At 31.4% G+C, this 27,960-nt stretch overlaps 3 protein-coding genes across 3 annotated transcripts; 2 read left to right on the top strand and 1 right to left on the bottom strand.

The window, feature by feature from the left end:
- Window positions 1-5,219: 5,219 nt before the first annotated feature.
- LOC102623433 (60S ribosomal protein L9) lies at window positions 5,220-6,800 on the bottom strand. Its single transcript, XM_006475499.4, has 3 exons — window positions 6,340-6,800; window positions 5,613-5,735; window positions 5,220-5,522 (listed from the first exon to the last, which is right to left on the bottom strand). Exons 1-3 carry the CDS (start codon window positions 6,712-6,714, stop codon window positions 5,436-5,438), a joined length of 585 nt encoding a protein of 194 aa, XP_006475562.1. The 5' UTR covers window positions 6,715-6,800; the 3' UTR covers window positions 5,220-5,435.
- A 3,739-nt stretch (window positions 6,801-10,539) lies between these two features.
- Window positions 10,540-11,058, top strand: LOC127903045 (uncharacterized). Its single transcript, XM_052443632.1, has one exon. It carries the CDS (start codon window positions 10,540-10,542, stop codon window positions 11,056-11,058), a length of 519 nt encoding a protein of 172 aa, XP_052299592.1.
- Window positions 11,059-21,065: 10,007 nt separating this feature from the next.
- Window positions 21,066-24,556, top strand: LOC102623157 (2-oxoglutarate-Fe(II) type oxidoreductase hxnY-like). The gene is made up of 11 exons (XM_006475498.4): window positions 21,066-21,285; window positions 21,462-21,657; window positions 21,766-21,864; window positions 21,934-21,985; window positions 22,195-22,316; window positions 22,411-22,511; window positions 22,595-22,653; window positions 23,032-23,088; window positions 23,335-23,380; window positions 24,051-24,130; window positions 24,346-24,556. The coding sequence occupies exons 1-11, from the start codon at window positions 21,178-21,180 to the stop codon at window positions 24,425-24,427; spliced, it is 1,002 nt and encodes a 333-aa protein (XP_006475561.1). The 5' UTR covers window positions 21,066-21,177; the 3' UTR covers window positions 24,428-24,556.
- The last annotated feature ends 3,404 nt before the right edge of the window (window positions 24,557-27,960 follow it).

Here is a 27,960-nt window from a genome sequence, read left to right as displayed (position 1 = left end):
CATTTGGTATTATTTTTCAAATGTTGTGTTTGAATTTGTTTAATAATTTTGATATGGTTATTTTTTGAAAAATATAAAAATGCAATTGGTAAGTTTTTTTGAAAGTTGTATTTAAAAATATAATTAGTATAATTGTGTTTGGTAGAGTGTCTAAATAAATTATAAAATAACTTATATGTAGGATCCATCTTTTTTTAATTTAATTTATAGTAAAATGTTAAAAGTAAAAGAAAGGCATGTGGACCCATTATAATTATAATGCAAATAGGGATATATAGACATCCCAAATTTTTAATCCCAAAATTGATCCTAAATGATGTGTCATTAATTGAGTGGTTGATAATTCTTACAAGATTTAAGTGAACTAATTATATTATCTCACCAACCAATTGATGAATGCCACATTTTTTGGGACAATTTTCTAGGATAAAAAATTTGGAATGTATAGCATTGCTCTATCATTTTATATCAGTTCATCACTAAATTTTTTAGCAATTACTTTTTTTCACTTATTATTTCAGTTTTTATTATTTTACTGTCAAGTTATTACCTCTATTAATAAATTGTTGATGTCACAGGGGTATTTTAATAATTTCACAAAATATGATATCATAATTTTATCGATTAATTATTCTAGATATATAAAATGATCAATTGATAAAATTATTATTTTTCGTATACAATTATTTAAATCTTTTTAATTTAGATTATTAAATTACACTGACACATTTTAGGGTAAAATAGACTTTTATTATTATTTTTGTTAAAATTTTTATTAACTTTAACGATTTAGTGGTAAAATGATAAAAATTGATACATTAAGTGAAAAGAAGTAATTCTATAAAAAATTAGTGATAAATGAAATATTATCTAAACAACCCAAGAGGGGGGTGAATTGGGTTATAAAAACTTATGCGAAACAAACCACACAACAATTTCAATCTATTGCCTTAATACGAACAAAAACAATAAATTTAATCAAGCAAAATAATAAAAGAGTAAGGGAATAGAAATCAAATACTTGATTTTTACGTGGTTCGGCTAACTGTGTCTATGTCCACGCCTTCAAGCTCACCGGACTTGAGGATTCTACTAAGCAAGCCTCTAAAACTTCAATTACTCTTACAATTGACTTCCAATGTGTTAATAACCTCTATAACAAGAGATTATCCACAATCTCTTAACCCAAATATATCACAACACTTTACAACCTCTCAATTTGATTTTCAAAAAGATTATATAACAAATCTCTCTCACACAATATGTTTGATTACAAATGAAATTCTAAAGTATGAGTAAATGAGATGTATACAAGAATTTATAGCTCAAAGAAGGTTGTATGCTCAATAATTTGCTCAATGATAACGTTGTGATCGTTGTTGTTTGAATTTAATTGAGTTTATTTATAGTTGGAGCTGAAAAATAGCCATTATTGACTTTCTACTCGAAGTTAGATCGCCGTTAACTATAAGTCAGATCGCCATTTTGACTTGAGCAAGTGACCGTTGGACAAAATTTCAAATTGTCGGATCGTCGTTTTCGAGATGTCGGATCGACGTTAGTGTCCATAGACTAATCTTCAATTCTGTTCGATGTCGACTAGTCATTATTAAGATGTCAGTTAGTCGTTTGTTACAGTGACTGCTACAATGAATTGTTTTCCACAATTATAGTTTTGCTCTAAAACTTTATAAAATTATTTTGTGGCCCAAAACTATATGAAACTTGTCACATAAGTCCATTTTCAGAATTTTAAGCAATACTTGTTAATATCAAGGTTTTCAAAACTTTCAATTAGATCATAAACTTGAAAAACAACTAATTTCATAAAATCATTTTCCATTTAAGTGTAAACTTTACACTATCAAAATAATGGTTTGTTAAAAATATATGAAAAATAATTTGAGCTTTTAAAAAATTAATCAATTTAATCAAGTTTGTTATCATCAAAATCAATATTAAATAAATATTCATGTTAACAATAAAGTTATGTAAAAAAAATCAGGTCATAAAATAATAATATTTCATACCAATAAAACAAAAAAAAAGCGGCTCGGGATAATTTTAATGAAAAAGAAAGTGGGCCCATGTGTACAAGGCAAAAATTGTTGGAAACAACAAAAAAAAAAAGGATAAGTATCCACTAATCACCTATTTTTTCTAGCTTTTTCAAAAATTCACAAATCTTCTTTTTTTTTACAGCGCTCCACCTAAATTTAACATTTTTTTTATTGGTCCACTCTCGTTATAATATGTTAGAACTTTACTGACATCATAAGGGTAAAATTATCATTTCACAACGACATTATTTGAAGACATAAGTGGATAGGTGCAAAACAATATAACTTCAAGTGAAATTCAGCAAAAAAAAAATAATAATAAGAATTGTGTATTTTTTTAAAAAATACAAAAAAAAAAGTAGTCGGTGGATAATTGTCCTTTTACATTTGGGGGTAAAAAAATCATTTACACAATATTATGTTAGTTCTCTTAACAATTTGAAAACGAAAGTGGACATATGTAAAATAATATAACTTCAAGTGGAATTCAGCAAAAAAAAAAATTAAAAATTGTATATTTTTAAAAAAGTACGAAAAAATAAGTGGTCGGTGGATAATTGTCCAAAAAAAAATTGTTCTATGATTTCTTCATTAAAAGCATAAAGCATGTACAACTTATTTTCACCAAATACAAGACCACGTCAAAAAAGTGCTCTACCAAACACGTTTTTCATTTTATTATTTTTGCAAAATAGAAGACTGACTTACCAAAAACAACTGCACTGCAATTGTGAACGTTGACAAATAGTAAGATCATTAGATTGCTAATAAGATCTATTGCAAGTTTCAGATATATTGAACTTAATAAAATTGTTGTTGCCACAACTCACACTTAAACAACAAGTTTTTTGAACAAATTGAATCATGCGGGAAAGCTACAATCTATGCCAAAAACATAACGTGTAATTACTAAATCAGTAGATTGCTAACAACAGAAACTGCTGGCTTCGTTATGTATATAACGTATATCCAAAAGAGAACAAAGAAGAGAGAATGTTAATTAAAAGATACAGCAATTACAGTCAATTGTGTGCTGAATAAAAAACTATGAAACAATAAATATTCTCATGACGATCACTTTGTTTATTTAATCATCAAAAAACAAGTTACATACATACACTTATATGCTAAACATAATGTCATTGGCATCTGTTTAATTACATGAGTTGCATAATTTTCTATATAATAATTTCAAGTATTTTAATATTTGAATGTCAAGTAATATGGCAGGTTATTTGCAACTTCTACGTCAGTTGACACTTGAGTTGGAATAAATAATGTAAATCATATTTGCTAAACCAAACGGGACAAAGAGACCTTGGTTCCCTTCTGGCTTTGGCTTCAGGCTTCAACAATAACGAATGGCGGCATGGCAACTTTTGGTTCGTTACTAGTCAAGTCACTGTCATATTGCCAATTCAAACGATGAAATAGAAGAGCCCTTACTCACACAAGTTATATCCAAATGTAGTTTTGCACTTGAGAATTCTATAAGCTTGGTTAGAAACACACTATATTCTAGGTAAATCATAAGTTATAATTTATAATGATGATATGAAAATTGACTTTTATGAGTTTTTACCTCTTTTGCAGCTATTGGAGACTGCGTACATGCGTAGCCTCACAAGGATGGAAAACCATTATTACACCATCTAGTAAATAAAGGTTATATTAGTTGTTTATATCATCTAATAGAAGAATGTCATATGGACGTTATGTAAATTAAATTTTAAATATTATAATCCCTAATATTATTGATATATTAATATCGTATCACAATAGACAAAATGAAGATAATGAAAGGGATGACAAAGTGTTGGGCTTGGATTGAATTTGGCTTAGCATGTCTCCGAAAAGCCTGAGTTTTCATTTTATTTTACAATTTTAAAGTTCACAAAATTTATTTTTGTTAGATTAAGCTTTAAAAGAGAGCATAAATGATTCAAAACTTTAAATATATGATATAATTGAAATTTATATTAAAAGATGTAATTTAATTAATAAAAAAATTTAATTTTTTTTAAACATTTATCAAGCTTTCGGACTGGGCTCGGGCATTTTAAGTGAAATCGAAGCCTGGTCCTAATGTTTAGAAACATGCTCCGGCCGAGTTTTCCTGCCATCTCGAGATCCTGGCTGGATTTGTGGAAATTGGAAGTGGGCGTTCTCAGAAAATAATTTATGGAAACTGGAAGTAGAAATAACTTAAACGACTAACGATACCCAAGAATGAAAGATAAATGGACATGACCTTAATTACACTATTCTTATGTGAAATTTGCTATTGACCACAATCCCATACTGTTGTTGATGTGAACCGCGCTTGATACAAAATCTTTCACTTGTTTGTAAAAATTTTTCTTGGAACAAGCTATAAAACGTGACCAAAATCTTCTATCATCAAACCTTAATTTTGCCTAGTTATTGTAACCAAGTAACAGAAAGTGGGGAGAAAACGAAAAATTCTCACCTATCTCATCGCGTTTTGATCTGATATAATCTTCCTTTTGATAAGATTTCTGTTGGTAGTCTGTATCTTTTTCTTTCCGGACATCATGAGGAAGTGCTCTTTACATTTAGTACATGATTATTATCTAATACATATTCAACAAATCAGTAACAGTAGTGCATGCCATTGTTGCTAATCTCTGCAAAATTATACACACTCAAATTATACCTGAACTAACTGGTGATAAAAGCACCTACAAAACATACATACTACAATTTTTACTCTTAGAATTAAAACCATATAATCAAGAAACCCCATATGAAACTCAATCTCCATAGAAAAACAATGCTTTTAAGTCACAACACTATCCACATACAAAAACAAACCATGACCAACCTTCCATAGGAGAGCAAATACTGTTACTATGAAACTCTGCCTAACTGTTAAATTTCGTACTGGGTGATGCATATTGTATATGGGAGACAGACAAGAATCCCACAACAGCCAGGGGTTCAGGTTGTTCATGGAAGCATTCATCATATCATTAAGAAACCTGTGACAAAGACACTTGAAGAACAGCACCCAACTAACACCACCAACAAACTGCTTCGAGCTACCATAAGACATAATGATTTCCCGTCCATTAACTATCTAAACGCAGAAGACATATTCTTCAAGAAGTTTGATTAGAAGATTATTCAAGAGGTAGATAAAAGATCAAAAATGCCAGATGCATAGCTATAAAATCCATACATATATTGTGATGATAGCAATTGAAGACATAAAATTGAAATCTAGAACTCCCAAGTCCCAAATCCCAAATACAACCAAAAGCATGTCCTCAACTCAAAGTAAGAGGCAAAATTAAAAAGATTTAAAAAAAAATTCATAACATTACTATGACAAGAAAATTCGAAAGCTAATCATCATTCTTCTCCAAGTATGGTGCTTTTCTCACTGACATAGATCCCATCAAGAAATTTCCTAATGTCCTTGTTCTTCACATGGCATTTCTGTCCAAAACAACGATCAAGCTCAGAGAGTGAAAACTACTACATACACAATGTCAACATGCAGACACACAGAGAGAGATAGAAGCAAACCTGATTGATTAGAGCAGCAGAGCGAGACACGAGTTCAATGTCATTTCCATCAAGAACGAGTTCATCCTTAACCTTATCGGACCTAATGACGGTAACACCATCAAGCATATCCACTTTTCGAACCTTTGTTCACCAAAGACATAGACCTCATCAATCAACTAAACATCTACTAAGTTTACTTCAAATGACCATAAACCGTAGACAGCAGAGCAAGACGATAACCCAAAGTAGATGCAACAATGCACTTCTAAACGACGCCGGCAGGGGGGGGGTGTGGGTTTTTGTGGGCGCCAAAACATGGTGCAGAATTCTAATAAAAGCAGAATGATCTAGAATTTCATTCATGCTAGTCATCATAATAACCATCAATCCAATTTCAGCAATTAACAATAGATATCACAGCTTCCAAATTGTTATGCCCTTGTAAATGGAGGGAGCCCATGTGCTTATAAGGCCACATGCAAAACCTTAACATGTGGGACTCAATTAGAGTCGTTACACACATAATATCAATTAGTTTCATTCAGAGTCAACAAAACAAGTCTGGCAAAAGCTGCGCCCAGTGCACACTAATGGTTGAAGCTTACACACACACACACAGAAACTTAGAAAAGCGCTAAGCAGTCAAAATCGACTACCTATACGTAATAGACTTCTAAGTGAACATAAACAATAGGAAATAATAGAATTAAGAAAAAAAAAGAGAAATTGAATTAAAAAAAGGAACCTTTTTCTCTCCAAGAAAGTTACGGATCTCAATGGCCTTGTTATTGTTACCGATGGAGGCGTTGATGGGAAAGTGAGCGTACACAAATCTCATCTTGTAGCGATAGCCCTTGGTAACACCAGTGATGAGATTGCCGACATGGCTGAGGGCAGTTCTGATGGCGGCGCTGGTCTTGCGAGAGCCGAACCAGGCATCGATCTTAAGCTTGCGCTTACCGGTTTCCTCGTCAGTCATGAGATGGAAGTCGAGGTTCAAATGCTTGAAGTCGCGGCTGAGCTTACCTCTCGGTCCCTCTACTTCAATAACCTTTGCATTTATCTTGACTTTCACCCCATCTGGGATGTCCATAGTCTCTGAAGAGAGAATTGTCTTCATTTTCCTCTCTCTGTAATATCTTCCTTCTTCTTCTCCTCCTACGCTTAAGCTAGAGCTGCCGCAAAACCCTAACCCTAACTCTGTTTCTTTCACTTTATATATCCATAACGTTGAGGTAGAGAGCAATCTCAATTTCATCCCATCCGTCGATCAGAGCAATGAAATAAACGGCGTATGATTTTGCCACCTGTGAGCATTTTCATTTTTTCAAAAGCCACGTGTGAGCATTCTTTGTTAAGTTTGTTGCTGATTGATTCTACTCGTGCATATGAACACCAAGGGGAAATTTACAAAAATAATTATAAAATTTTTGTTATTTTCACAATTAACTCTCTTAATTTTTTTTTATTAATATTCGCTAAACACATGTTTTTCTTCCCAAATTATCCTTCTTTACAAACTAAAAGAAGGAAAAATTAACCGTCCCAAATTACCCTACTCGTGCATATGAACACCAAGGGGAAATTTATGAAAATAATTATAAAATTTTTGTTATTTTCACAATTAACCCTCTCAACTTTTTTCTATTAATATTAGCCAAATACACATTTTTTCCCCAAATTACCCTTCTTTAAACAAATTACCCTCTCAATTTTTTTCTATTAATATTAGCCAAACACACGCTTTTGCCACCTGTGAGCATTTTCATTTTTTTAAAAGCCAAGTGTGAGCATTCTTTGTTAAGTTTGTTGCTGATTGATTCTACTCGTGCATATGAACACCAAGGGGAAATTTACGAAAATAATTATAAAATTTTTGTTATTTTAACAATTAATCCTCTCAACTTTTTTCTATTAATATTAGCTAAACAAACACTTTTCTTCCCAAATTACCTTTCTTTACAAACTAAAAGAAGGGGAAATTAACCCTCCCAAATTACCCTACTCGTGCATATGAACACCAAGGGGAAATTTACAAAAATAATTATAAAATTTTTGTTATTTTCACAATTAACCCTCTCAACTTTTTTCTATTAATATTAGCCAAACACACGCTTTTCTTCCCAAATTACCCTTCTTTAAACAAATTACCCTCTCAACTTTTTTTTATTAATATTAGCCAAACACACGCTTTTGCCACCTGTGAGCATTTTCATTTTTTTAAAAGCCACGTGTGAACATTCTTTGTTAAGTTTGTTGCTGATTGATTCTACTCGTGCATATGAACACGAAGGGGAAATTTACGAAAATAATTATAAAATTTTTGTTATTTTGACAATTAACCCTCTCAACTTTTTTCTATTAATATTAGTCAAACACACGCTTTTCTTCTCAAATTACCCTTCTTTACAAACTAAAAGCAACTTTCTTTCTCCCCTTTGTCAAACCAAAGGCAGCTTTCCACTCTTGAATCATCAACCAACGGCAACGGCAAAAGGCAACGATAAAAGTGAAATCCGATCATAATTTATCCGGATCCAACACTAATTGGCATCACATAGTGGTATGAGTTATTTTCTGAACTTGCTCGAGAGTTTCAGTGAACTGCAAATCGTGGGTGAATCTGGCGATGAATCTGGTGCCAGACTGCCTGTCGCACGAAACTTCATGCGACAGGGAACCTGTCGCACCAAAACTTGGTGCGACAGGCTGCCTGTCACACGAAGATGCAAATTCATTAAAACTATATTAATTTGATATGGCTCAAATAATTTATTTTTTTTATAATTTCAGGCTTAATGGATTCAGTCGTACTTGAATTGTGTTACGATGGTTGGTGGGAAACATTAGAGGATGGCCGTATGGAGTATGTGAATGGTAAAAATTGAGCTTTTTTGTTGGAAAAAATTGTCGGGCTTTTTTTGTTGGAAAAAATTATCTGTTTGATCAGTTATTGGCAAGAATATACGAGGTGTTACAAATAAACCCTAATAAATATAGTATCACAATGAAGACAACTTTGAGGTCTAGTAACACATTATATCGTATATGTGCACTGCCCATGGATATATTTGATGATGAAATGGTGAGGGTTGTGTTGCATATGGCATCCAATGTAGCCAATTTTGGATGCATTCCTATATTCGTGACCACATCACCTCGAGTTCTGAGCGAAGGTATTGAGCCACATGTCGATACAGAAACTTCGTTTAGAACAAATATGTCTGGCTCCGATAATGAAGAAGAGGTGTTGCCAAGGACAATATCGTTGCAGCAATATTACTCTCTAATCCACAACAATTATGACAATATTGATGATAATGGCATTACGTTACAGGATGTTGGAGCAACGGTATTTCCAATAACGACGTCGTTGGACCAACGATATTCTCCGTATCACAACAATGATTTCCGAGACAATGATGATCTTCATGATGAGACAGAGGGGGATAATGTTTGTGCAGAACCTTCTAATAGTATGAGAGACACTCATTTCAATAATGATGGTGATGATAGAGGAGCCGATCCTTCGAATATTCCGTCGTTTCAGCATGAGAATGAGTGCGAAGACAATACTCCTGTGAATAACAGAGGCAATAGACCTATTCCTCCTATGGTTCGATCGAGAAGGAGAATTGACCCCCTCACAAGTCTTGCTCCAACTTTGCCTTCGAACATGGTTGCTCCAAGCTTTGTTAGCAGTTGTGACTCAAATGATATCAGTGTGGGTAAGCTATTTTCTGAGAAGAATGAGTTTATATTACAACTACGCAAGGTTGCCTTTGGGGATAAGTTTGATTTCAATATTACACGGTCTACAACGACACGTTTCGAGGCTCAATGTTGTTTGGAATCATGTAAATGGCGTATTCGAGCAACTAGAAGTTCCAACGAGCAAAATGTTCCTTGGGTGGTGCGGAGAATTGATAATGTACACACTTGTCATTATGAGGTATTGGTTGATGGACGTCATCAAGTAAGGAGTCGGGTTGTCGGTCATATTATCACAGAAAAATATATTCAAGACAAGAGAATTTATACTCCGAATGACATAAGAGCAGATATGCAACAAGAATACGGTGTTCAGTTAACATACCAACAGGCATATCGGGCGAAAGAAGTTGGTCTTGAAATAGTTCGAGGCAACCCTACAGAGTCATACAACTTGCTCCCTAAATACTCTCACGTACTAACTACAGCGAATGAGGGTACAATCACTCACCTCGAGCAGGATGGAGATGATAATTTCTTGTACTATTTTGTAGCACTCGGATCTTCCATCAAGAGTTTTATGCAGTACATTCGGCCTATCATTGCCGTAGATGGTACTCATCTCAAGGGGCTATATCGTGGAAGCATGTTCATGGCAACATGTCTTGATGGAAACAATCAATTGTATCCGTTAGCTATTGGGATCATAGATTCAAAAAACAATGATGCTTGGGAATAGTTTATGATGAAGTTACACGAAGTGATTGGCGATAGACCTGAGTTAGTAATTATCTCTGATCGATGCACTGCAATAAGGAGAACTGTTCTTAAAGTATTTCACAATGCAACTCATGGCATTTGTTTTTACCACGTGAAAGGTAACATTAAGTCACAGTTTAGAATGTCCAAAGCTTTTTGGGATGAATTTGAGCCTGCCTTTATAAATGCAGCAAAAGCATTGGCCACGAGGAATTTAAGAGACAACCTGAAGGGTTGTGGATGATCCACTCGGGTGCGGCTGATTACTTAGAAAATAATGTCGATACGTGTAATTGGGCAAGGTCTCAATTTGAAGGTAGGAGGTACAACATACTTACCACCAACATCGCGGAGGCCGGAGAGTGTTAATTCTTTCATGAGGGAACCACGAAAATTTCCTATTACTCATCTTGTTGATCACTTTAGGAAAACATTGCAGCAATGATTTTATGATAGAAAAATTGTGGCTGAATCAATGAGTACTCGACTAACAACATGGGCGGATGAAATAGTCATTGAGAGGAGAACTATAGCTGAAAGAATGCTAGTTCGGCCGGTGTCTCCGCATCGATTTCAAGTTATAGGTGGTGGGCTTAAGGAAGGTTTGGTTGACTTGCAAAAGAAAACTTGCTCCTGCAGAGTGTTTCAGCTTGATCAGCTTGTATGTGCTCATGCAATTGCGGCGTGTCTAACACACCGGGTCGATTTTATTAACCTTTGCTCGGACTTTTACACTACAGAATGGTTGACGATGGCTTATGCACAACCAGTGGAGCCAGTTGGCGATGTGGCTGATTGGGAAGTTCTAGATGAAATTCAGGAGATGCAAGTATACCCACCAGTTGAGGCACCACCACCCGGCCGTCGTAAAGAGCTCAGAATACCTTCGGCTGGCGAGGACGTTAACCGGTGGACTGTAAGATGCGGGCGGTGTCATAAACTGGGCCATAATCGTAAGCGATGTAAGAATCTCATTGCGTCGACTCGAAGTTAGTTGTATTATTTCAATGATTCGTTGGTTAAAACTGTTATTGTTTTTTGTGTATTGTACACTTATATGTCATGAAATTTTATTTTATTTTAAATATTAAAATGTGAGCATTGAAATTATATAAACTTAAGTGTGCAAATTGGAATAAAAATTCAAGTTTCAACATTTAAATTACTACAAGCGGTTTACAATACAATATCGTCATTAAATATGTCAACCGCAATCTTATTTCTAAAGTACTCAACATGACTAGCGTTAAACTCTAATCTAAGGCCGAACATTAAATACATCGTAACCATTAATATAAAAACACCGCAATCGCCAGTTCCGGGCTCTTGTTGTGGCACACTCCTAACTGCGATAACTTTCCAGGGGTCGGCACTCCGCAACTCAGGTCGGATGTTGTAGAACCCAACATATTCTAACCATCGAGGGAAGATAACTTCAAGTGGCTTGAATTTCAACTTGTATCTTTTGTCCTCACGACATGTGAGTAATGAGTCATAAATCCAGACTTTGTTTTTCTGAAAGTCTACTCGTGACAATACCCAATGGGAGCCGTCCAAGTTAACAGAGATGAGTAACTGTATATAAAAATTGAAAAACATGTTCGTTATATATGAAATTGATAAACAACCAAGAAAAAAAGACAACTTGTATATGAAATGCAATAAAATACATACCATATCGACATCCGTCATTGATTTGGACATTGTGTGCTGTCGCCCACAAAGATAGCAATTCAAGCGGTCGTCGAATACTAATGAATCGACCGCACAATCTCCATTGTTCCATAACCGATTCAACAACACCTAATACATAGATAACCAAGAAATGCATAAATTAACAAAACTTAAAGGCGATAATTATTAAAAACATAAATGGTATTTATAAGTTTTGTTGGCACGTTACCCAAAAAAATGTGTCGGTATGTCTGACACGTTAAACTAAGGCATTTGGATACTGCTATTGTTTCTCGCTAATCAAGTGAAAATACTCGTGAATATGCTGTAGAGGAACATAAACATTACGATTTAAAAGAAAAAAATTATACACAAATCCACAAGACTCAAAGAATTTTAAAAAATAATTACCTCATCGCCTAGCCATCCCATCGAAGCTAAACCCAAAAATATTTGAAAGAATGACCGCGAGTGCTAGACTCTCCGAACCACTGTCATATCACCAGCGAACCATCGATCAAACTCAGCAAACAGACTAGAATCCTCCAATTCTCTCAGTGGATTTATATCTACACTCGTATCCATATCAATCGCATGGTCCATGATTTGGGGTCAAGGTATAGGCTGGACGTTCTTTCTTCGCCTGAGTGGAGGAATCATGTAAGGACTATTATAAACATACGACGGTATGTACGCGTGGCCGAACATACTAACGCCCGAAGGCACCTCAGTGAACACCTGCACGCTCTCCCCACTAACATCCCCGTAGAAACTATACAATGACGTGGGCGTAGAAACATTTTGATTGCCCACGTCAGTATACGCTCCATAGTCATCTGGGGCATGTCCATTCGCCAAGATGAACATATTAAACAATTGTTAAATTAAAAGTTAAACGAACATAATTATTAAATTTAATTATTCTCACCTCATACGAGCGTCTAGTGGGAGAATCCTTATTTGGACGTATAGAAAACGTGTCAATAAAGCCAACGACGGTTTCTTTAAAATCTTTTAATTCCGACTTCAATTCATACACGTTACGATCAATCTTATCCAGCCATTGTCGAACGTAATCATTAAACTGCTTTGTCCTCGACTATTACAAAAGAAAATAAGTAAAAATTTAGAATAACAGTAAAACAATAATAATTAATAAAAGAAGAATATCGTATATTATTTATAACCTCAGAATCATGTGCGCCATCAAAGTTGTCTGTCTGCTCCTAGTGGTCATCAACAGCCACCTCATCCTCAGAAGTGTCATGATGCTGCTCTGGTGTTGGGTTTGGTATGTCGTCATGCTCGTCATGCTCGTCTGATTGTCTTGAAACCAACGGCATCGCGTTGATTGAGGGTTGGTGCTGTATAAAGTATCATTTAAAATTAAAAAATGAAAAGTCAAAAATTTCTATTAAAAAATTTATAGTACTTAGATTTATAACCGACCTTATGAACCCAGTCTAGAATGCTTGGCATGTAATCCTTCACAGTGAGCCAATATTTTCTGCTACTCTCCTTTGAATTTGGCTCAAGGGTTTGTAAAACGTCCTCCTGCCATAAATTTAATTGAAAATTTTAAGTAAGTATACATAACTTAAATTTAGTAAAGTTAAAAAAATAACTAATACATATTACTTACAATACGAGATTCGTCGTTGAAGAACGAAAAACCTCAGTAAAGTTGATTCTTGAAGACGCCATAGGCTTCCATTGCACGATGTAGGGAATCTTGTTCTTCGTTTTCACGACCCATGTTGACGGCAAACCTCTGATCACTTAATAAATCCAAGCCTGCAACAACCAAAGTGAAAAACATATTAACACATCTATAAAATATTTAATACTATAAAACTTATTAATAAACAAAAAAACAATGCACCTGAACCCCGGACGTAAAGCCGTAAAGATTGTACTTTTCAATGTTATAATCTGGGTTTTTCAACCGAGTCGTCTTAAATTTCTCGTCTTTCTTGAACAGTGCATTGTCAAGACTATCGTATACCATTTCCTACGACACAAGACCTCATGGACGGTTTCGGAAGTACTGTATATCATCAACTTCGTTAAGCCAATCGAAATTGATTTGACAGTGATTTTTTCTTGTATTTAGTACTCTATCCGCAAAATAAAAGAGCGCAATCTTTAATGCGTCCATATCGTCCATTTCCTCGAATTTCAACTCCTTAAATAATGCATCAAATTCCTTAACATTGATCTTGCGATGCACACCACCAAAATACGTTTTCCGTAGCCTATCCACTGTTTTGTTATCTCTTAGTTCGGTATCAACACCATATGAAAGTCCAGTAACCAGGCACCATTCTACAATTGACAAGCGAATCAAATGCTCACCAATTTGAATTTGAAACCATAACTGATCCTCACGGCTATCTTCTTCATGGGCCACTTGCCTCAGTAAAAGATTGTGCAAAATTACCCCACTAAATGGAAAACTTCGACACTCCAAGAAATGCCCAAATATATCCTTCTTAAACATATTCAACTGCCGCTTTGTTAATTTTTCATCGATGGCTTTTATGACTGAAGATAAATTACACATGCTCGAAATTCGACCCGGAAAGTGATCGGCATAACGAAAATACATCCTGCCTACTTCGATATCCGACGATTATGATTTCGCCATGTATCTGTAATATTTATAATATTATTACATTGCATTTACAACAAAAATAAAATAAATTGACTTGACAGAAAAAACATTATAAAGCCACTGTAATTTGGTGCGACAGGCGTGCGACAGCACCAGATTTGGTGCGAGAGGCTTGTTGTCGCACCAAATTGGTGCGACAGCACCCATTTGCGCGCGCGCGCTGCTGCCCAGCGATGGGTGCGAGCTAGCGCCCGTCGCTTGGGCCAGCGGCGCGCGCTCTAGCGCCCTTCTCTGGGCAGCAGTTCCCAAATTGAGAAAGAAACACTCCTAAAACAACAACAACAACCACCACAATCACCACCACCACCACCATTATTCTCAAACTACAAACATTATTATTCTAAAATTTCATTTTAAATTAATGAAAAAAAAATAAATAGCTAACCTAGGTTTTGTTGAAGACTGTAGATGGTAGATCGGACGCCGAAGAGGGATGAAGCCACCGTCGATGAGGGCTGATGTTGTCGCCGATGATGGGAGTTTTTTCGGTTTGGGAGAGATGGGTGAAAGAGAGTGTTGAGGGAGAGATGAGAGAGAGGGCTATTTTGGTCTTAAAGGTTTTTTTATGGCTAATGTTGATAGAAATTTGTTTGGGGGGTTAAGATGAAAAAAGACAAAATTTTTATGGCTATTGGTGTAAATTTCCCAGCCCTTCTCAAGGATTAAAAAAAAAGGCGAAATTAAGGATTTGTTTGGAATTGCTTGCATAAAAGTAATTTTAAAATTTAAAAGTTAATTTTAGTATTTGATAAAAAAGAATTAAAATCACATTTACTAAAATCAGCTTCTCCTGCAATTAATTTTTAAAAGTAAAGAAGGATACCTTTTAAATTCTAATTTTGAAAATTAATTTTATCTTTCAAATTAATTCCATAAATATCTTTATTTATTAGTTAAACTCAAAACTATCCTCATTCACATTAGAGACAAAATCAATATTTCAATAAATTTTGATTATAATTCATGCATTCCTTTCGTTTACCCTGTTTCTTCTTCATATTTTACATCCCATCAAAAATTGTCTACAGCAACAAGGCAAGATATCAATACGTGTTTCATCATCCTTTAACTAAATTCATCCTACATTATATTCATTTTAATCATTTGTTTACTTACAATAGTTTAACAGTAAAATTTACTAAATACTGTAATTGTTTTCAAAACTCATAGTACTTCTAAAAACAAAATTTACTAAACACTTAACTAATTCTCTTCACAGTTGATCATTACTACAACACAACTAATAAGAATTATTTTAAAAATTATAGCATTACCAAACTATCCCTAAATTTGAAACTTTGGTTGAGTCGGATTCGGGTTGATTTAGGTCGTTATTTACTTGATTTTTTCAGTCAATTATTCCCAGTTATCCTTTTTTTTGTAATCTTTAATCATGGAGGTTGGAATCGTTGTGTTAGATTGAACGGTTAAAATATTTAGCTATGTTGAAGCTACTTTAAATGAGTTGGATCTATAAATTTGATTTTAAATTAATGTCAACTTGAAAAAAAAATAAAATAATAATATTTAACAATCTCAAATTACCTCACCAATCCCCAATTTTTTATTTATCTTAGAGAAATTATCTTCACACCACCTTTCTTTTGTTATATGTATATCTAATCACCACAAAAATTTGACATATACTTTGCACCACCTTTGTTTTTAAACTTGTATCAATCAAACAATTCGACACTAAAAATAATCATTTTATTCCTAAATGAATTAGAAAGACTATTTTATCCTATAAAATTTTGAAAAAAAAACTATAATTCTAAGGATGCCCCTAAATATAATAAAACAAATAAATCATAAAATCTAAGATGATTTTTAAATGAAATTATAATTATAAAAAATAACATCTTGTAATTATAATTTTTTGTAATTTTAAATTTATTTAATTTTTGTAATTAAATTAAGTATAGGGAAGTTTACAAAAATTAACATGAAGAGAAAAGCTCTGCATAATTATTATAAACTTCCCTATAATTAATATTAAGAAACTTACCATACAAGTTAAATGAAATTCTTATTATAAAAAATTAATATGATAATTTTTAAATGAAATTATAATTATAAAGAATTTAACATATTGGATGTAAGTTTATTTCTTTTATTAAACTCAGGAGATATTTTTATAATTATAGTTTTTTTCATTTTTTTAAAATTTTGTAAAATAAAATGGTCTTTTAATTTATTTAGGGATAAAATGGTTATTTTTAGTATCAAAGTGATTGATTGATATAAACTTAAAAATAAATATGGTGCAAAGTACATGTCAAAAATTTGTGGTGTTTAAATGTACATATAACAAAAGAAAGGAAATGCAGAGATAATTTTCTTTTATCTGATTACTTTCTAGCTTTTAGCATTAATGTTCTCGACCTTTGTAAGATTGAGCGCAAGGTGAAGCAAAACTGAAAACATTCTTTGTTCGTTGATTTTACTAAGAATTGCAACAAAGCTTAGTTTGGATAAGTTTTTGCAGGTGGCAATTTCAAAGACTGCCAAAGATCAACATGGGCAGTGAGGCCAATATTAGCAGAGGCATAAATTAGTCTTAGCCGACTTTATTTTATGGTTTTAAATTTAGGGATGACAATGAGATGAGGTGGGTGTAGGGAGGCCTACCTATTCCCCCACTTCATTAAAAATTTCACCTCCAATCTTCACCCCATCCCCCCAATAAATTTAGTGAAGTGGGGATGGAGAATCCTCTTGTGGGGAAATGATTTCTCTATCCCCACCTCATTTATTATTTACTTATTTTATAGTAGGTATATATAAATAATTTTAGTAAATTAAAAATTAGAAACTTAAAGAAAATCATTACCATATTATAAAATATTTAAATCATTTAAAAAGATCTCTAAAAGATTGAAACAATATCTTGAAATGATATTAAAACAAAATAAAAAATTTTGAAGAGAGTACTACCTTAAGATAGAAAAGAAAACATAACAATATTTTAGGGTTAAATAAGTATTATAATTTAAAGTGTTCTTTTAGTTATAACTTATTTATATTAGGTAAAAATAAAATGAAAAGTTATTAACTAACATTGTAATTGATAAAACAAAAATTATTGAACAAAAATTCATATATAATGGGGGTTGGGGTGGGGGTGGTGTAGAAAGTACAAAACCAAATCTTACCCCATTAAGAATTTATGAATTATTTTTCTCTCATTCCTCACTCCATTTCCCAAAAATAATTCAAAATTCACCCCATTTGAAGTGGAGTCCCATGAGATTCCAAATCATGGAGGATTTTGCCATCTTTATTTAGATTTCTCCACGGTGACAAATTTTAGAATACTTTCTAACTTATTATAAACCTAAACTTATCACTATTTTTTCTTCCGGATAAATTTTAGATTATCCCCCTTAGCCCAAATAAAAATGACAATTTTCAAAATATTCTCAAACTATTTTAAATGTTATTAACAAAAGTTATCTATTTTGTTTAAAAGAAAAGCAAAAAATATGGGCGAGTTGATGAAAGTTATTTTATCTTATTAACCAAAATAATGGATAAGTTGAAGTATACAATAGTTTGATAAATCCAAAATTAACTCTTTTATTCAAAGTATATGGGAAAAATGAGTCACGTTGATGAAATTTTTTTTGTCTTCTTTACGAAAATAAGGGATAAGTTGAGGTTTACAACTATTTAGAAGATATTTTGGAGATTTCTATTTTATGATGTAATCTGAATTGACACCCCTTATTTTATTATACATATATTTTTAAAAAAGAAAAAAAGATGACATAAATCCACTCTTAAGCTCCAGCCAGTGGGGGCAAAATCATCAGTTTACTCACTTTAATGAACTGTCCAATTTTTTATGAACATCAAGAAGTGTGTCCTAATTGAAATGAAACCCTTTACTTTGGTGGTATTTATTTATTTTATCTGAAGTTCGAATATATTTGAATTTTTTTAATAGGTCTAAATGTCTGAATCTAAATAATATGTTTTCTTTTTTAATTTGATTCTTTGAAAATAAGTATCAAGATGTTTATTTTCCTCAACTTAAAAATCTGAAAAATCGATAATTTCACACTTGTGATCTTATAAAATTAAAAATTAAATAAATCATAAACATCACAAAGAATATAAATAAATGTATATTCTAAACTAGAACATTTTAATAAATTTTATCGGAGTTTATGATGGTCTATATGAAAAATATTCATAAAAGATTATAAAGATAAAAAAACACTAATTTGAAGAAGATAAAAAGATAAAAATAAAAATAATCTACTATTGTATTATCACAAGTTATAAAAATGAATAATGATGAGAATTAGTAAGTCTTAGTAAAGATCAAAATAAATTAATTAGATAGGAATATTTAGGAGTACATGTTTTTATGATGTCATTTCGATTTTTTAGATTAAGTAAAAAGATTTAAAAATGACTTAATAACTCAATGACTGAAATTTTTTATTAAAATAAAAAAATAGACTTAGGGAATGGTTGTTTTTTTTAACCTAATAGCTTAAAATGACTTAACGTAATTAATTAAGTTAATTAGAGGTGTCTGTTTTTATAACTTAATGGACTTTTCAGATAATTTTGATTTAATAAAATAAACCAATTTTTTTAGTGATTTAACTGACTATAAAAACTAAAAACTAAATCAGCCAACTAATTTCTAATAAAAAAATTACCCACTAATAATCTCATCTTTTTTTTTTTCAGCCAATCATGGAATATGTCCTCACGTTGGTTCTCTCATCAACTTATTGAACCTACCATTATCGATAATCAAAGATATTATTCTTAAGTTTTTTTATGTAATTATATAATTTGTTATTGTTAAAAAAAATTATGTATAATAATTCCAAAATCATTATATATTCACTTGAATGTGTTTTTGCTTATATATAGTAAAATATTAGGTATTTATGATTTTTGAGATATATATATTATTTGAGATTCAAATTTAATAAGGATACAAATGTAAAAGTATATATTTTTAGTTTTTAAAAGTTTAAAAAATAAACAACTTAATATGTTTTTAGAGATTCAGACAAAAAAAATATATTATTCAGATCCAAATACAGGTCTATCCATATTTTAGATCAATTCAAGTTTATTCAAATTTTAAATAAAAAACAAATGCCACCTTAGGTATTTGTCTTTTTGTTTGAAATCAAAATATGTCTAAATTTTTCTAAGTCTAAACAAATATGAATACAAATATAAGAATGATATTTTTGTTTATCTTTTTTAAATATTTGAGTATAAGTGACATGTTGTTTGTTTTTATAAATTAAAATTATCTTAAGTATGATTATTTGACATTTATGCCTTTATAAGTTGAAATAAAAAAAATTAAGTTTTATGGTTCAGAAAATAAGTATATTAAATAAACATCTTTTCTTATTTAAATACAGCTCGTAAAAATACATTTTTTTTATCTAAATATAAATATTAAAAAATTAAACATAAATTAAAAAAATTAAAAAAAATAAAATATCAGACTCCACAATTTAAGATTTAATCACTTTACTAATTGAAATTAATTTAATTAAGTCTTTAGGATAAAAAACAAACGGCCCCTTCTCCGTCTGCTGTGTTGCCCTTTGAAAGAACACGGACAGTAAGGTGGTGTTTGGTTGTAAGGAGAGAAAGAGAGAAAGGAAAGTAATTTAAATTTCTTTCTTATTTCCTTTGTTTGATTTACCATAATTTATAAGAATTTAATTTCCATTAGAGTTTAATATACATCATAATGTGGAATTTAGATTTCACACCAAAGAGTGATGAATTTTAATTCCTCCTCTATTGGAAGCCAAAACATCCAAAATTACCCCTTCAATTTTTTATTAACTTGTTTAATATTATCAAATTATTATTATTTACAATTTTATTTTATCAATTTAATATTGTAGATAATTAATTTTATATTAGTAAAAGTTAAACCAATGATTAAATAATTTAATAAAATCACTTTATTTATTTTATTAATTTTAAAAAATAGAAATACAAATTTAACATTGCCAGACTGTCGTCGCTGCCACCGTCGGACCACCGCCGACAACCGCACGTGAGACATCGCCACCTATACCGTTGGAGTTGCTGGCTGACGAGAAACATCGTTTTAACATCACACAAGTGAAAAAATGAATTTATCTTCCTCAAATCCAGTTAATAGAAATTTGAAAACTTTCTAACTATCTCATTTATGGACAAACATTAAGTATTTTGGCCAAATAAGTTCTTTCGATCTATAGATCATTAATTTCTGATAATTTTCATATAATTCTCAAGTTGAAATGACATGGTATGGTGGCCGCCGATGAGACAGCAGCAGCGCCAACTTTTTTTTTGTTCAAATAAAATTTTAAAATTATAATATATTAATTAAGAAATTATTTGTATTATTTCATAATTTATTTAGAAATAAATTAAATTAATCTAATTTTAAAATAGAAGTATGTCAATAAACTTTTTGAATAGAGTTTAATTATAAATATAATTATATTACTTGAAATAATTTTTTATTAGTTATTTATATAGTATATTAAATAAATATCTTGTTTAATGTTTGAATTATATTTATGATAAATATTGAAAGTTTAACACTAAAGAGTAAAATTATCCAAATAAAAGTTAAGACACTTCCTTTCTTTGTATAATTTTATAACAAATCAAACATTAAAAACAAATTTCAATATACTCTTCTCTCCTTTCTTCCTCCTTCCTCTCCTCTCATTTCTTTATTCTTCTTCAAAGCAAACACTACCTAAAAGAATGGAAAATTATGAGCAGAGCAAAATTGGCTCCAAAGCGCACACTGTTCTTCATTGTATCGACCTCTCAAGCCCTGATATTCATCAATCCGTTTCCCTTTTAAAACAGGTTCTCTTCGGTCTTCGCTTCACTTAGATTAAAAAAAAAAAAAAAAAAACACGCGCACCCATTGAAAGTCTTTATCACTTATCAATTCGTTAATTGTTCTGTTTTTAGTTTATTATTATTTGTATATGTTACTGCTACACGTGGCATAATAGAAATAATGTGTTTGATTCTTTCAGGCATGCTTAGACTGTGGCTTTTTCTATGTAATAAATCATGGGATAAGTCAAGAATTCATGGACGAGGTCTTTACTCAGAGTAAGAGGTTTTTCAATTTGCCATTAAATGAGAAAATTAAGGTTTTAAGGAACGAAAAGCACAGAGGTTACACTCCTCTTCATGATGAGCTTCTTGATCCTGATACTCAAGTTCACGGTTGGTTGCCTTTTTTTTTTTTTCAAATTTTATTTCAATTGGCTGTGTAAAGCTTGTTTGTTTCTCTCGAGTATAAGTTCTGATTGTTTTGTTGTTGTGCTGTTATAGGAGATTACAAGGAAGGGTATTATATAGGCGTTGAAGTTCCTGAAGGTGACCCTGAATCCGAGAAGCCATTTTATGGCCCAAATGTTTGGCCTGCACCGGGTGAGTAACTAAATTTACTGACTTACCATGAAATCAAAATTTTTCATCTTTTTTTATGCTGTCTTTTAGATATTTTGCCTGGTTGGAGGGAGACTATGGATAGGTTTCATCAAGAAGCATTGTAAGTTGCTGCAACTGTACAACTAGCAGAATGCAATAGTTTTTCGTGATTCAATTTGTTTTGATTAGGTTATTACATGGGAAGTTCATTGCTATTTCAATTTAATTTTCTTTTAAAAATATTCAAATAATAAAGGATGTCTACCGTATCTTTGTCTCTGTTTTTCTGTTTTTCCGACTATATCTAATTTATTTTGTGTGTGTTCCCAGAGAGGTAGCAAAAGTAGTTGCGAGAATAATAGCACTTGCACTTGATTTGAATACTGATTTCTTTGACAAGCCAGAAATACTTGGTGAACCTATTGCAACGTTGCGGCTACTACACTACGAAGGTGACATTCTAAGTTAAAGGGTCTAGGAACTCCATTGTGAACCTGCCACAGTTGTGCAATTAATATAACTCATATATTGCCATCTTTTACTTAGGTCAAACTTCTGATCCTTCAAAAGGAATATATGGTGCTGGGGCACATTCAGACTTTGGTTTGATTACCCTCTTGGCAACAGATGAAGTTTTAGGTCTTCAAGTATGAACAATGCTCTAAATGCCACTAAGTTTCTTATTGTTTTTTGATATGATCATTTACCAAAATTCTGAAATTTGTTGCAGATATGCAAGGATAAAGATGCTAAACCCCAGATATGGGAGTATGTTCCACCGCTGAAGGGGTTAGTTCTCTGTCATTTCCATTTTCCAGCTTTATTGTGTCTTCTTGTTTATTAATTATCTCAGGTGTGTGGGCTGTGCGCATGTGCCATACTTGGCATTTATGATGGAAAACAAGCAATTCCATAATATGATCTTTCTTTCATTTGGATATTGTCTAAAAGTGTAACGACACTTCTGCTCTGGTATTTTGCCTGTTGTTTTTCAGTGAGCCATCTTCAGATTGTAATTAATATTGAGAATCAGTATCTAAGCTGTTCAGTCATTTCAAGTTTTCCATCTTTATACATGGTGAAGTTGTAAGAATTATAAATAAGAACTATTGATTACTGATAGTGACTTTGTTATTCACATGGCTAGTCTATGATTTATCTTCGCAGAGCATTTATAGTAAATCTCGGTGATATGTTGGAGCGTTGGAGCAACTGTGTCTTCAAGTAAGCAACTGTATCTTCAAGTAATGTAAAATCCTTAATAATCAAAATTGTTTAAATTTTTCCTATGTTTACATTTCCTTAGTTTTATTGGTGATCTTACGATTATGTTAAAACAAAGGAAATAATTTTGCCTTGATGGAACATCATTTCTGTAACCATTGTCATGAATATACTATTGCCTTATGTAGACTTTTTGTTACTGTTACATATGGGTAATGTGCAATTCTGCTTTGTGTTTGTCCCCAGGTCTACACTGCATAGAGTGTTAGGAAATGGCAGAGAGAGATATTCTGTAAGGCTCCATTTCTTTTTCTTTTTTTTTATCCCAGATTCTTAGGACCATTAAAAACTTTTAGACATTTTGTAATTTCAGCATAAAGCGTTTTGAAATGTCTTTATATCATGCTGGTTTGCTAATAAATTTAATTTTTTATCTGCACAAACACCATTCACTTGTCTTTATTGCTAACTCTGGCTACGCGGAGGTTATGTTTAGTAATAGCCAGTTAAATGTTTCTTTGATCCAAATTATAACAAAAAGATACCATATTTTCTTATATAATGATGGAATGAGTTGTGGATATCAGAAAATTGTCAGGTTTCTTAAACTTTATAAGTTAGTACATTATGCAACTTCCATTATGCAACTTCTGACTACTTTCTGGAGCCAACTTTATTTTTATGCAAGTAATGAGAGTAATGGAAAATTGAATTTGAAGACCATTTTTGGTTACTTCAATTTGCTGGAGAAAATGTAGGCTGCTCGCTTACATTGTTAATTAATTTAGAGTCTCTAACTTATTAATGGCATCTTCCAGACCTACAGCCATTACTCTTTTTATGATACTTGGATTTTATATATTTGTCCCTGTTTCTTGATTTTCTATCGAGTATGTTTCCTTGTTTAATTAGCGGTTGAATTTTGCTGCCTTATTGCTCTGTAATTGTTATTCTTATGACAGATTGCTTACTTTGTGGAACCCAGCCACGATTGTGTTGTTGAGTGTTTGCCAACCTGCAAGTCCGAGAAAAATCCTCCAAAGTAAGTTGCGATGCCAAAATCTTTTGATAATACATAGAAAACTTGAATTTGATCCCTTCTCACCTGATTGATATCTACTCCCATTTGTGTTATGGCATTTGACCGATCTTGATAACTTTGTTGAGCATCGTAAGCCATTTTGTTATCATGCTGAACATCTATGTTTGTGACTTTCTATTGCATTCACTAATGTCTGATCTTACACACTTTGCCAGGTTTCCTCCCGTCAAGTACGGATCATACCTGAGCCAGCGGTATAAAGATACTCATGCTGATCTCAGTATATACAAAAAATAGGAAACTTGAACATAGAATTGTATATAGAAATGCCTTCATCAGGTGGGCGTATATATGTATTTAAAAAAAATGGAAAAACCTCATGTCAATTAATTATGAAAGGATGGTATTGCGGTGCTTTTACTCACATGTTCGATGGCTTTATCATTTTAAATCACTCCTAATTTTATGTCCAACGCAAAAGCTCCTTTGATTATTCTTGTTATTTGAAGACTTAAACATCAGGTTTATATATATGAAATCTTATGCCAATTACAATGACAATTTCTGTTACAATATGATGACTAGAGAACTTGAATTTTTGTAATAATACTTAATATATGGGTCATTGATTTCAAAATATCAAATATTGTTATATAAATTCTAACTTAAATTTTTGACTTAGAATTTTGAATTATTAATTTCAAAAAATTCAGTAGAAAGAATCAAAAACTCTATTTTCTAAGTTGCACAGTAGAACTTTAAATTCTAATTTATTTATAAATATAACTTCATATTCTAATTTGGAGAATACTCAAAATTAGAAGTTCTAGTTTGGATTATACTCAAAACTCTAGGTTCAGAACTAGAACTTCAAGTTCTCAATCGTTCCTTAAAATTATAATTTGGAAATTATAACTCGAAACTCCAAGTATCGATTTTAAAAATTCTGAGAGAATTTTTGTTCTAATTTATTTGGTTAAATTTTTTTTTTTAATACTGATATACAGGACTATTGGATTACATCTGGCACAACTAGTATTTACAATCAAGTTATACTACTTGGACTCGTGTGCGACTAGCATTTACAATCAAATTATACTATTGGGACTTGTGTACGATTAGTGTTTACAATTAGATTATACTACTAGGATTCTTGTACAACTAGTATTTACAAGTATGTACAATTAGATTATAGTAGTAGGACTCGTATACAACTAGTATTTACAATCAAATTTACTATTGGGACTCATGACATTTTGTACATAATATTGTCTTAGTGTCCACTCTACTTACATTTTGTGAGAGAGAAGAGTGTCTCTACTCAATTATGAAATAATTGAGGAAGGACTACAACTAACCTTATAATACTTTTATGGAGGCTCGAACTCTTGTGAGAGACTATGTTATTGGGAGTCTATACATTAATCTTCTGAAGACCTACCCAGATTTTTGACCCTCATGTAAATTAATCTTCTGAAGACCTGCCTAGATTTTTTACTCTCATTAATCGAGAACGTTCAGTGTCCAATCTTCCCTCTCACAAGGGTCTCAACTATCACGAAATGTGATTTGTAGAGAATAATATCTCAGTGTCCACTCTACTTACATTTCGTGAGAGAGAAAATTATCTCTACTCAATTATAAAATAATTGAGGAAGGATTACAACTAACCCCATAATACTTTTATAAAGGCTCAAACTCTTGTGAGAGAATATATTACTAGGACTCGTGTACATTAATCTTCTAAAAACTTGCCTAGATTTTTTACCCTCGTGTACATTATTCTTCTGAAGATCTGCCCTAATTTTTTACTCTCATTAATCAAGGGGTGTCCAGTGTCCAGTGTCCAGTCTCCCCTTCACAAGGGTGTCCACTCTCGCTCTTCCTTCTACAAAATTTTCTAAGAGAGAAAACAATATCTACTTAATTATGAATTAATTGAGAAAGGACTTCGACTAACTAATGCTCAAACCCTTATTCTCACACATTGTGAGTGCAAGGGCACTCCCGTTAGGACAAAGACCTATTGGTTATTAGGTTAATTATTAATATTTCAATTATGGATTTATTTCTTATTTCTTTCACAAACTTTAGGTTGTATTAACAATATTGAGACAAGGCAATGTCTATGGTACCATAGGAATAACATACTCCTTAATTTGTCTTGTAGTAAAGAGACCATCTAATGCCAATATTAGCTACCAAGAAATACCAATTAGTTATCGAGATCAGCAAATCCTGCTAATAACACCTTGTAAATAAACTAGAAAAGAAAGAGAAAATTTAAACTAGAAACAAAGTGTTTAAGAAAGCACGTGGTTATTGGCTACATGCCTTGTTATTACTTCCTTCAATTGCAAAACATAATTTGTCAATTTAAGGTTTGGCTAGTAGAACTAAAATAACTTATTTAATATTTATTTGGTATGACTTATCTAATGGTTATAAGTACTTATTTAATCTCAAAAACTCTTATAAAAATTTTTGTTTTTGTTTAATCGAGGTTTGGAAGATTAAATACTTGTTTGATACTACTTATCTAATGATCATAAGTGATTATTTAATCTTATAAGCTCTTTTGAAAAATTTTATTATTATTTAATTATTTTTTGAATAAAACTTTTGAAGATTATATACACTATTTTGTCTCTACTAGTAAAAACTTAAATTTGTAGTTTTTGGGAATAAATATTGAAATTTTTTTAAAATATTAAAATGTCTAGAATATATTTTACTTATTTGACAACCTTATTTCATTTCATTTATAACATAACTTAGAAAAAAAAATTGCCTATTAAAGTAATTTTATAATTTTTAATAAAAACTCTCACTAACAATGAAATAACTAAAATTTTTTAAGTGAAAGCTCTACTTATACAAGCATTTTGCTTCTATACCAAACAAAGCCTAAATAAGCTATTTTGCTTCTTTTAGTAAAAGTTTAAATTTTATACATTTAAGAGTAGAAGTTGAAAAGATTTTTTTAAATGTTAAAATGTCTAAAATATCTTTTACTTATTTGACAATTTTTTTTTATCGTTTTCATAACATAACTTTAAAAAAAAATTACTTGTTCAAATAATTTTATGATTCTTAATGAAAGCTCTCATTGATAACCAAACAATTAAAATTTTATCATTGAAAACTTTACTTGTATAGTGTTACTAACAAAAGCTCTATTTAAAGAAGTTCTATTTGAAAAATTATACCAAACATAGCTTTAATTCCCAATAATTCTACTCAAAATACAACTAAACCAGTCTAGAAATTTTGAAAAGAGTTCTTCAAATTAAATAAACACTTTTGGTTATTTGATAAACTATATAAACATATACTCTACTAAATGAATAGATTTACAAAGAGGGCTTCTCCATTTATATGGAGAGATTAGAGTCAGATTGTCATATACAAATATGGGATAAGTTATACAACTAAAGATGGCAATCATCTATTTTCTAAATATGAAGAACATCAATTTTACTTGTAATCTATAAATTAGGGATGTTAAAAAAGTCTAAGCCTCCCACATGAGGGCCTCAACAAGGGCTTAAGAAAAAAGCTCGGGCCAAGCGTAAGCCCTCTATTTTTTTTTTTTTAAAAATTATCAATTAAAATAATAAATTCAAATTTAAAAAAAAAAAGAGAAAGCTTAAATCCATAATTTATATATTAATAATTAATCAAAAAACTTAAAATTATAATACTAAACTTTTTTTTAAGTGTTAATTATTAAGAGAATACTTAAATTCGAGAATTAGTACTAAAAGATTAAATTTCTAAACTTTTATTTGCTTCATTTTTTTATTTATTATTTTAATTTCAAATATTTA

The sequence above is a fragment of the Citrus sinensis genome, chromosome 1 (assembly GCF_022201045.2).
Source record: "Citrus sinensis cultivar Valencia sweet orange chromosome 1, DVS_A1.0, whole genome shotgun sequence".
Classification (NCBI taxonomy): Eukaryota; Viridiplantae; Streptophyta; class Magnoliopsida; order Sapindales; family Rutaceae; genus Citrus; species Citrus sinensis.
Note: the sequence above shows the minus strand (reverse complement) of the source record. Positions and strands in the feature narration are given on the sequence as shown.

Excerpts from the sequence above, each read along its gene's own strand:
- LOC102623433 (XM_006475499.4), bottom strand. The coding sequence starts at position 6,714 with ATGAAGACAATTCTCTCTTCAGAGACTATGGACATCCCAGATGGGGTG. Across the intron at positions 5,736-6,339 it reads ACTTTCTTGGAGAGAAAAAG|GTTCGAAAAGTGGATATGCT; the intron begins GTTCCTTTTTTT and ends TGGTGAACAAAG. Across the intron at positions 5,523-5,612 it reads CTGCTGCTCTAATCAATCAG|AAATGCCATGTGAAGAACAA; the intron begins GTTTGCTTCTAT and ends TGTTTTGGACAG.
- LOC127903045 (XM_052443632.1), top strand. The coding sequence starts at position 10,540 with ATGAGTACTCGACTAACAACATGGGCGGATGAAATAGTCATTGAGAGG.
- LOC102623157 (XM_006475498.4), top strand. The coding sequence starts at position 21,178 with ATGGAAAATTATGAGCAGAGCAAAATTGGCTCCAAAGCGCACACTGTT. Across the intron at positions 21,865-21,933 it reads AAATGTTTGGCCTGCACCGG|ATATTTTGCCTGGTTGGAGG; the intron begins GTGAGTAACTAA and ends GCTGTCTTTTAG. Across the intron at positions 22,317-22,410 it reads GCGGCTACTACACTACGAAG|GTCAAACTTCTGATCCTTCA; the intron begins GTGACATTCTAA and ends TCTTTTACTTAG.